Source organism: Arachis stenosperma, chromosome 10, assembly GCF_014773155.1.
Source record: "Arachis stenosperma cultivar V10309 chromosome 10, arast.V10309.gnm1.PFL2, whole genome shotgun sequence".
Lineage (NCBI taxonomy): Eukaryota > Viridiplantae > Streptophyta > Magnoliopsida > Fabales > Fabaceae > Arachis > Arachis stenosperma.
In genome coordinates, this window is record NC_080386.1 from 121,456,494 (window position 1) to 121,467,942 (window position 11,449).

Here is an 11,449-nt window from a genome sequence, read left to right on the forward strand (position 1 = left end):
TTTCACTTACCTTTTCTTCTACTGAGATTAGTGCATCAATTGTGCTCTTGATTGTTAGCACATAGTCACTCACTGAGGCACCAATTTTCGTGCTGCTTAGCTTGTTTCTTAACTGAATTACTTTTGTTTTGACCTGCGATGCAAAGTGACTCTCTAACCTATTCCAGATTTGATAGGTGAAGACACAGCCAACCATTCGAGTTGTATACGGTTTTGACATTGAAGCCAGCAACCACGATTTCAGCAATGCATCTTGCTTCTTCCATTTTTAAAATTCTTGATTGGCTTCTCTGGTTTCGAGAAACTTCAGTGGAAGGTTCGCTCCTGTGATGTGATCGAGTAAATCATTTCCTTCTATTGTGCCTTCTACCTGATCTTTCCATTGGAGAAAGTTGTCATTGTCAAGCTTCATGTATATCGAATTTACTGTGAAACTAGGTACACTCACCATTTGAGCTGAGTGTGAATCAATGGTGGGATTCTGTGGCGCAGCCATAGTTTTTGAAGGAGCCAAGCTCTGTAAAGGTATCAAAAGCTTGTGATTCAAGGAAGGAACTAGTGTTGTAAGTATGAGTGAGATCAGATAGAAGAAGAACAAGGAAAGACTGTGATTCTTGTGTATTGCTTCAATATGATACAAGGTTTGATTTATATACAAGAAAGTGCAGGGGAGTGTGGTCAATTAGTTGCTAACAGAATTTACAGCTCGTCATAACAGAAATAACAAAAGGAGAGAGAAAAATGTGCTGCATAACAAACTTCACCAATCTTGCTGATTGAAGTTCTAACTGAAGCTCTTGGACTTTCACGTGTCTTCATCACCATTCTTTCTGTCAGCGCCCACGAAATGGGCATTTCATGGCTAGCGTCCACGAATTGACCATGACAATGGTGGTACACGCGAAATAAAAGTAGAGGAATATTGGCACCTAATTTTCATTTTATAACAATAAAGATGTATCTGTACATTAATTCCAACAATAATATAAAATTAAACAATATAATATAAAACATTACAATAATGATTAATTAAGGTTAATAATTAATTTAATTGATTAAGTTATTTGAGCAGTAATTTTAACCAATTGATTAAGATTAATAGTAAACATAAGATTATTAAGAGTACTTAAAAAGAGTGTTAAAAATAAGAGTATTAAGAGTAAATAAAAAAAAGTACTAAAATATGTTATTTTATATATTATTTTTAATTTAATAAATAAATATTAATTTTTACTACAAAAAAATATTTAAAAAATTGGCAATTTTTATATGTTATTTTTAATTTCATAAAAAATTTTAATTTTTATTATAATAGTAAAAAATTATAATATATTAAAATAAAATACTATAAAAAATACTAAAAAAATATTAAAAAATAAATATACTTAAAAAAATAATATTATAATTGAATATTATATTTTTTAATAATTAATTAATTATTTATCAATAAGTGATTTTAACTAATATTATTCAAATAATATTTATTTTATCAAAATCAATTTTAATAAAATTGCCAAAATTATCTTGCTTTTTTATCTTCGTTCTTACGATGTTATAATTTATTTATCTTTTAAAGCATAAAAACACAAACTTTAACCTTAAAACATTGACGGTATGAGTATATAGAATTATAGAAGTTGTATAATATAACTTTTTTATTATTAAAATAAATAAATAAAATGCATCCCTTTTTGCTGATGCTATTACTGAGACATTGCAAGGCCTGTCTCATTTATTGAGTTTAGGAAACATATTAGTATTTAACAATATTTCATTAATTAGTATGTGTTAAATTTAAAATATTAATAATGAAGTAGCGCTCATCAAATGATATTATATGCCTTTTTTTTAACAAATGAAAAATGTGTTTCCTTTATTAGATCCAACTTTACATGTCTTAAACTTTATATATATATCAAAGCTTTGTAGTTTATATATACGGAAATTATTTTCTGTATGGAAACATTATTGGTGTATTAGCTCGATATGAGTGAGACGGGTGTTTTGCGTGAGGGTGGTATCAGGGACAACACGCTGGGGGCGTGATGGCCATGCAACGTCGGCGACGTGGCGGAACCCCTGCAACACGCAGGAGACGTGATGAACTGGCGACACTGACAACACGGGGGGCGAGAAGCGGTGTAATACGTGAAGCTTGCTGGATACCGAGAAATGGCAGAATCACGCGGGGCGTGTTACAGGCCTGCCTGCATGCAGAGAATACCCCCCTCTTCGGTAACCAGTGGCCAGTCCCTATAAATTCAGCTTCTTCCTTCATTGAAGATCAGAGAGTGTGTCATCGGGTTTTGAAGGAAGAAAGGAAAAAAAAAAAAGAAGGCAGTGTGTTCGAGTGAGTGAGTGTTAAATTAGAAAGTGGGTAGCTTGAGTAATAGTAGTAGTAGTGAAGGTGTAATTAGTTGGGGTGCTTGTAGGAAAAAAAATTGTAAAAATTTAAAAAAATGGTACGTAATTATGCGGCGCCTGAAGAACATATTATCAACTATTTGGAGCATCCAATTTATGTAAGTTGATAAATTTTAATTTTTTATATACTGAAATTTTTTAAATATTATTGTTGTTAGTATTTTATAAATATATAGAAAAAGGCCCATTTCTTTTTATATACTGTATTAGAATAAAATTTGAATCTGTAAAATATAATTATATTTTTTTTGTCTATAATTTTTTTTAGTATTATCATAAATTTTTTTTATTTTTGAATATATAAATTTTGTTGTGATTATTAACGAAAGTAATGCATAAATAATAAATATTTGAATTTTTTAAGACTAAATAATTTTTTATATTTATAAAAAATTAATAAAAATAAATAGATAAATAAATATGTATGAAGTCGGCTCTGTGAACTATTATTGAAAAAAGAAATACTCTTATAAATACGTATTTTGACAAATAAATAAATAAAATTAAAAATATTATTTATTTATGTAAAAAAAGAAAAGAATTATATATTTATTTATTTTTAAAAAAAAATGTTTGACAGTAAACAAAGAAAATTAGTAGTTCAGTGAATAGTTTAATTTAATTTATTTATTAATATTTATTTATTTATTTTAATTCAATAATTTTTTTTACAGTAGGTAAAGAAATAAATAAATGTTAATATATAATTTTTTTAATTACTTTTTTTAATATTAATAATTTGAATATTAATAATTATTAATAACAAATTTTTTTTATGCAGCCTAACAGGAATTTATTGGTGCGTAAACTGGATCCGCCACAGACGTGGAATCCGATGGTGGAAAACTACCTACGCGCCACGGGATTCTACCACGTCTCTAAAATGGGGATAATGCGTGGATTTTACCCGTTATTAGCTGCTCTGGTCGAAAGGTGGAGGCCAGAGACTCACACCTTCATGATGCCGGTGGGTGAGATTACAGTGACGTTGGAAGATGTCGCTTATATATTTGGCCTACCCATTGATGGAGAGGCTGTGAGTGGATGGACAGATTTGGGGCGACCTTTCAACGTTCGTCTCAAGGCGGGATTAGCGACCAATGTCGGTCCCTCATATGCGGGCCATGTATCGGGATCACCTAACGGTGTGAACTCAAATCTATATACCTTACGAATCTCTGTCATCTTGTACACGTCGTGCACATACAGCTGCCAATCGAGACGCTGGTTAGCACAGCAAGCAATAACATGGCGACAAGGTAGTCGTTCCACCTGAAAGTGCCCACAGTCACACGTCCGTCGCGCAAGGTCAACAACTGACACCTTCCCACTAGCCATGTCTCGCACCTTAAACACCTCATTTCGTCTGTCAAACCGGTGCACTACTATATTTTCAGCTTGTTGCATATTTGCCTCTATTCGTTTTTGTGCAAATACGGAGTATGTAAACCCAGCACGCTTGCGTTCGTGAGCCTCGGCACTCTTCCGTATAAAAAGTTCATTTAACCGATAATATGTTGCTCGGACCAGCGCCAGCACTGGTAGATTACGGGCACCCTTCAACACTGAGTTAATGCACTCGACAAGGTTGTTCGTCATATGGCCCCATTGATGCCCCTCGTTGAATGCCAACACCCAATGTCTGAGTCCAATGGCATCGCACCACCTGGCATATGCCTCGCCTCGCTCTTCCAGCCTCTTATAGCTGATGTTGTACTCCTCCACCGTTCTTGAATACCCAATGTTGACAACAAGCTTCTGCAAGTGAGGGACTTTGAATGCTCTTAGGAAGTTGCTGCCGATGTGCCTTATACAAAACATCCACCATGCTCTTGGAGGTTGCCAGTCACCTCCGGAACGATTTACTGCTACCCGAATTGACTCATGCCAATCTGAAATCATACCCACACCGTCTTTTCTGACAACATGCATTCGCAGATTTCTGAGAAAGAAGTGCCACGCATCAGTTGTCTCCCCTTCCACCAGCGCAAAAGCTATAGGCACAATGTTCTGGTTCACATCTTGTGCAACAGCGACCAGGAGTGTTCCTTTGTATTTTCCGTATAGGTGTGTGCCGTCCACCTGAACTAGAGGCTTGCAATGCCTAAATGCCCTAACGCATGGATTGAAGATCCAAAATACGCGATGAAGTATTTTTACACCTTGCGCCTCCTCATTCCCGTTGTACAGTGGGCGTGTTTCTATTTGCACAACTGACCCAGGTATCTTCTGAACCATGACCGAGAGCCACCATGGCAAGGCTTGGTAAGAATCCTCCCAACCACCAAAAACTTTCACTATGGACTTCTGCTTTGCCAACCAAGCCTTTCAGTAACTGATGGTATAGTTGAACCTTGACTGGACTTCCGCTATTATAGATTTCACCTTGATTGACGGGTCAATCTCGACTAACGGCATTATACTATCAGCAACGGTATCCGAGTCCAACTTGGAGTGATCCTGTGAAATTATTCCCATTGTGCACGTGTGCCTTCCGTTGTATCTGCGTATCTCCCAACAATCTTTTTTCCGTATCAAGCTGGCTCGGATAAGCCAGTCACACCCACATCCATACATCTTGCATTTTGTATAGAAGGTTTGTGGCTCAGACTCATACACATCGTAGTCAACTCCTCTAACGATAGTGTATCTTCTAATTGCAGCCACCACCGACTTTCTGGAACTGTATTCCATTCCAATCCGGAACTCTCCATCCTCAAGATCAGCAACACCTACATAAAGCGGAAAATCATCGTTCATTAATCATTTCAAAAGTATCAATTAACAAAAACGTATTATTCATGCATGACGTACCTATGTTTGCATATTTCGGAAATTTCGGTGCATGCATGGCGTCGAGATCCAACTCACGCATGAATGGTGGCACGTTCATCGGTTGACTGCTCGAGGAATGAACCACTATATTCTCCGTTGCTGTCTCAACTCCCACATCACCATCCTCGTCTTCATCGCCGGCTTCATAAGTGGCTTCAAAATCCTCTTCGCTGTCACTATCTATTCTCTCGTACACTGTAGCTCTATCATCCTCTATATCTAAAATATTTTGAATCCCTTTTGTCTCTACGCTTTCAAACTCAAGATATAGCTCAATTTGTAGCTGTCGCATCTGAGTCTGCCATAAATTTGAAACATATTCTGCATACTCCCTTCGTCAGTGATTGGCATGGTATCAAATTGTATTAGACCACCAAAAACTGTAACTGGATTCCGATACAAAATTCTGCTCACTCTCATTAACGTACCGTTCTCCATACTTTGACAGAGACCGTTCTGAAGCTCCATTAACGTCATGGTGCATAGAACCAGAAACGAAAACGGATTCTGGCAGACAAACCTCACTCCCTCATGAGTATTGCGTATTATTTCACCGTTGCGATACACCACCAAGTTTGCGGTACCCTCCATTGCACTACCAACACTCACAAAACACTCAAAGAACACTCACACACTCTTACTCAGAATGAAAATAAAGTCCAGCTCTGCCTATATATAGATGGAGCATTCACCACGCCCCCCACGTGCTACCTGCCGCAGCCAATCAAGTGTTGCCACGTGTCATCACGCCCCCCGTGCTAAGTCAACACGCCCCCGACGTGTTTCCAGCTCCGACCAATGACATTGCGCCACGTCAACACGCCTTTTCCGTGCTAAGTCAACACGCCCCCCGCATGATTCCAGCTCCAACCAACGATGTTCCGCCACGTTTCTTCATGCCCCCGGCGTGTAGCAGGCAACACGCCCCCCACGTGTTAACATTGCATTACAGATGTCCACAAAACAGTAATACACATGGTTCTCCCATTTCTAGCCAAATCACCACCAGCTTTCCCATATCCAAATTATTGAGCCTTAAATATAATTTATATATATAATTAGATTTTGTCATACAATAAAAACTAGGTGCCAATATCCCTCAAATTTTATTTTGCGTGTACCATCGTTGTCATGTGTAATTCGTGAACACTGGTCTTGAAATGCCCATTTTGTGGGCGCTATCTAGGAAATGGATGCTTAGTCTATTTCATGGGTACTAAAATTGAGTTGGAGTATATATCCACTTCGTGGATGATAAACCTGAGATAAAGGTGCACATTTTAAAAATTATTTACAGACATGCGTATTTAAAGAAATAATTTTTTTTCTCTATTTATTTCAATAAAAAAAACCCATCTAGCTAACATTATTTTTTCCAAAATATATATGTTGAGTAAGACACACACACATATATATATATATTAAAAATTATAATTTTCAAACAAATATCTTTTTTTATTTTTATTTTGTTATTTATTTTATTTTTAATTTTATTAATTTAAAAGTTGACATTTAATTTGTGTGTTAATATTTTTAGATATTTATGAGTTATATAATATATTGTGATTTAAGTTTAATGCGAATCATAAAATAATTTGTGATGTAACTAAACTTTTATATGTATTTATATTATGCTATGTTTTTGTCGATTAATATTAATTATGTAATTTTATATTTTATATTAATCTAGCTAATTAAAAAAAACCTAATTTTTACTGTGTTTAAAGAATTTGATTAAATAACAAGTTAACAACTTTTATTTAAATAAATAATAAAAAAAATAAACGTTTTTCCATTCGTCCGTATTGAGGGGAAGCAGCTAAGCTGAGTTCAGCAAAAAAAGTTGAAAACTGAGGGACGTCAAAGATGTCAAGATGTCATATCACTGGATTTACGTTTATGTCCTCAATACTTGACACGTTAGCATCTTAACTCTCTCAGAGTCTTGGGAACCCCGCCAGTGATTTGAACACGTGGCTCCGCATCGCTATTATCTCTCTCTCTTTTTGACACAAAATGTTTGTTTGGAAAGCGTAACCTTCATGGCCCCACTTTGTTGCCACCTTTTAGTGTTACATCAAATCATTCATTCTCATATCTCCACGTTGCTACCCATGCCACACGCCAAACAGTTCAACCAGTTTCCCTTTTAAGTAAAAATTATTATTTTAATTTTCTAAAATTTAGATTTTGATAAAATAGTTCCTAAAATTAAAATTTTGATGTTTTTAAAATAATTTAAATAGATCAAATGTGTCATTTTTTATATATGACAAACGATTAATACATTTAATTCAATTTTTATTAAAAATTTGAAATATTAGAATTTTAAAAACCTTTTACTCACTTCTAATATGTCGTTGTTGTAAATATCATTTTGTTATTGGTCATTATATTTTTTTTATTCTCTAAAATATATTAATTAATATGTTTATTAAATTATAAAAAAATTAGCTATTTTTTATTTTAAAGACGCACTTTTAAAGATAATAATAATTTTTTAAAAGCCTTTTTTTTATTTAACGTCTTAAAAATATAAATTTTTTAATAAAATAATTTGTTATAAAATTTTTAAAATATGTCTTTAACACACGTTACCAAATTTTTCTTTTAATATTCGGGCTGCATTCATGTAATCCATCAAACTGTCAAAAAAATCGCATTTAACACAATTGTAAAGATTTTTGACATTTTAATCGAATTATATTTTAAAACACAAAATGTCATCGCTGTTTTCAATTTTTTTTAATTAAAAAAAATCAAAAAGCTCAAAACCTCATTGCCGTTTTGCTACTTCCAATTTTAAAAAATTATCACATGCAAAACAGTCTTATCGTTTTGTTAAAAAAAAAAATTTCTTATTTTTAAAAGGAAACGGCACCGCTATTTTGTATTCAATGAATTTAAAAAGTATTTTTAAACATAAAACATAAATGACGTTTTGTGTCTTTTAAAAAATAAAAAATATCCTATATCAAAGTAAAACTTACATACCCTAAAATATTAGGACACATCACATAATTTATTTCAATATAAAAAAAATCAGCCTTACCGAAACACGACCATAAATCATAAGCTAGTAATTTAGAACATTAAAAAGTTCCAAATGGTGGTGTTAAACACATATTTAGTTTATTTTGAAAATTTAAATTTTTCGTTTAGTTATTTTTTCTCTTATTAGAAGAGTTTTACACTGTTATAACAGCGTTAAAGTATTAGGAAGAAATCAGACGGTTCGATTTCATGCAGGTGAGAGAGGACATAAATTGGACCGTCTGATTTGTGCCAGATAGTGATTCTGTTTATAAAGAAATCGGACTGAGAGATTTCATGAACGGAGATGAAAAAATTTTGGGCCAAAGAAATCGGACCCACCGATTTTAGGGTTGCAGGTGAAAAATTTTCGATGGCCCAAAAAATTGGACTCAACAATTTCTAGCAATCAAAATTTTTTTGGCGGCCAACCACTAAACAGATGGTTCGATTTAAGTGTTTAAAAAAATTTGAAATTGGAGCAAGCGGTCGGACGGTACGATTTGACCTTCATAAATACCCAAACCAAAATCGAGCTACCAACTTCTTCATCTTCTTCTTCTCACACAATGTTGAGTTTTCTGAAGTTTGAAGCTATCTTTCTCTTCTTCTCTATTCCATTATGGATGATAGAGTAAGATTAAAAGTGTATTATCATGGCCAAATTTTATTACAAACATCTGAATGAGTGAAATTTGTGTGTGAAAATCCATTAGATATTGTGATTCCATTCATACTGTCATTTGAAGAATTAAAAGATGTGATTTAGGAGAAGATAGATTCTCAAATACGTAGGGGAGTGTCATGTATTCTGTACAGATATTCTGTATATGTATTTGGTGGGTTCGTTCAATTTCAAACGAAATACGTAACCGATGAAGCGAGCATGCAAAAAATGTTTTCAGTGTATCTTGAAAGTCGGTCCCGAATATCGTTCATCGAGCTGTATATTGAGTTCAAGCAATCTGCAGCGGACCGAGATATTGAATTGGAAGATTACAACAGTGATAGTGAAGAAGAGTTTGAAAGTAACTACGAGGTTATTGATCCGGGTGTAGACGAAGATCATGCTGATGATGCTATGGTGGTGTAACATCCTAAGTTAATATTCTACCTTTAAAGGCCTTTAAGTAGGGTGTCACACTTAATATGAAAAAGCAAAGAACTAAATTGTTAGTTAAGAAAAGAAGGAAAACACGCGCGAAACTTTGGATGGAAATCGAGTAGTACTAAAAGGATGAAATTGAACAAAACTCAAAGGGGTTCAAGCAAACATAAAAGAATTCCCATGAACACGGTTCTAAAGGAGATAGTGCTTAAAGGTAACTATGACGAAAAGGAAACTAACGCATCCTAACTAGTTTCATCGAAGAAACTTCCATCCTTGTGTCATGTCCTATCCTTGGCTCGGGTTGTCGGATTCCTCTTCCTCGGTTTCGGAGTCAGACTCGAGGTGTACCACCTTAGATGACCGCTTCTTAGATGCTGAAGCGTTCCTATCTAGGAAGGTTACGACGGGCAGCTGGGGTTCTTCTTCCACGAACTCTCGATCTAAGTAGATAGTTTGGAGCACAGTAGTAGTGGTCGCAACTACCCACGCGTGCTTCGAGGGGTCATACTCAGAAGTTACCTTCGGGGGACACTGCGTCGTCTCTATCCGCTATGCCATGTTCCTCTGGAGACAGTATGGGAAAAGAAAGGGAGTGAGAACCTAACGTCTCAGTAGGAGTGCTATGCAACACCTCCATATCCATCTCCAGCCCACGTGCGGGATTTTTAAAAAGAGCGTATAACGTGGCATGTAATATGTATCTTTCTTGTAAAACATGTGTGCAAAAAGGAAAGCATATAGGAAAATAGAAGGATAACATCTTAAGTAACATCAACATAATCATAATTAAATCTAAAGAAAAAAAAAAACATAAACATCAAACTTTCATTCATGCTTTCTTCTTTCTTAACTTTTAACTTTTATGGAAGGTATTGAGCTCAAACCGGTATAAATGAGAGTCCCCTTCCCTTACCGAAGGTTCTTATCTCGAGTGTCTTGGCGATCACCTTCCCTTACCGAAGGATCATCTCGATCGATCACCCTCCCTTACCGAGGGATCATCTCGATATCTTGTCTTTGGGGGTCACCTTCCCTTACCGAAGGATCACTCCCTCAGTTCAATTTACAATCAAGGTTATTTAGACATACACAAGAAAAGAGTTATATCAACAAAGATATCTTATTATGAAAAACTGATGGGAGTTCCCTTCCCTTACCGAAGGTTCCCAAAGGATTGCCGATCACCTTCCCTTACCGAAGGATCATCTCGATTCGATCACCTTCCCTCACCGAAGGATCATCTCGATTATCTTGTCTTTGGGGGTCACCTTCCCTTACCGAAGGATCATTCCCTCAGTTCAATTTACAATTAGGTTGTTTAAACATACACGAGAGAAAAATCATATAAGAAGAGATCATGGAAGAAAAGGAACAATTGTGATAATAAAGGGATATATGAAAATCATGAGACTCTAGCATGTGTATAGATTTTCTAATTAAAAGATCTTGGTAATATAATAACATGGATTGAAAGAGGTCATATCAAAGTGCAGAAAATAGGGCATTTTAAATAATTGCACAAAATATTAAAGAAATTATGTATTCTCGATCCTAAAGGAGTAATATAATGGTGCAACGATCATATAATAAGAATAGAGTATATTATATATTTGAATAAAACATTTAAGAAAGCATGCACTCTTGACTTTGAAGGAGTAATAATAATGATATGCACATAATAGAATAGGGTATATTAAATATTTGAATAAAATATTTAAGAAAGCATGTACTCTTGACTTTAAAGGAGTAATAATGACATAATGATATGTACATAGTAGAATATGGTATATTAGATGTTTGAATAAAATATTTAAGAAAGCATGTACTCTTGGCTTTAAAGGAGTAATAATGACATAATAATATAACAGGTCACATAGATGCACATAATAGAATAGGGTATATTAAATTTTTGAATAAAATACTTAAGAAAGCATGTACTTTTTAACTCAAGAAAATATTAATATTAATCTATTGGTATAAAAGTCAATATAATTTCATGTAATAAAGTGGGGAATATTAATTAGTTGAAATAAAATAATTATAAGG

General features: G+C 34.4%; 1 protein-coding gene across 1 annotated transcript; it reads right to left on the reverse strand.

Moving 5' to 3' along the window:
- Window positions 1-268: 268 nt before the first annotated feature.
- On the reverse strand, window positions 269-4,662 carry LOC130957598 (uncharacterized). Its single transcript, XM_057884442.1, has 2 exons — window positions 3,592-4,662; window positions 269-517 (listed from the first exon to the last, which is right to left on the reverse strand). The coding sequence occupies exons 1-2, from the start codon at window positions 4,660-4,662 to the stop codon at window positions 269-271; spliced, it is 1,320 nt and encodes a 439-aa protein (XP_057740425.1).
- Window positions 4,663-11,449: the final 6,787 nt, after the last annotated feature.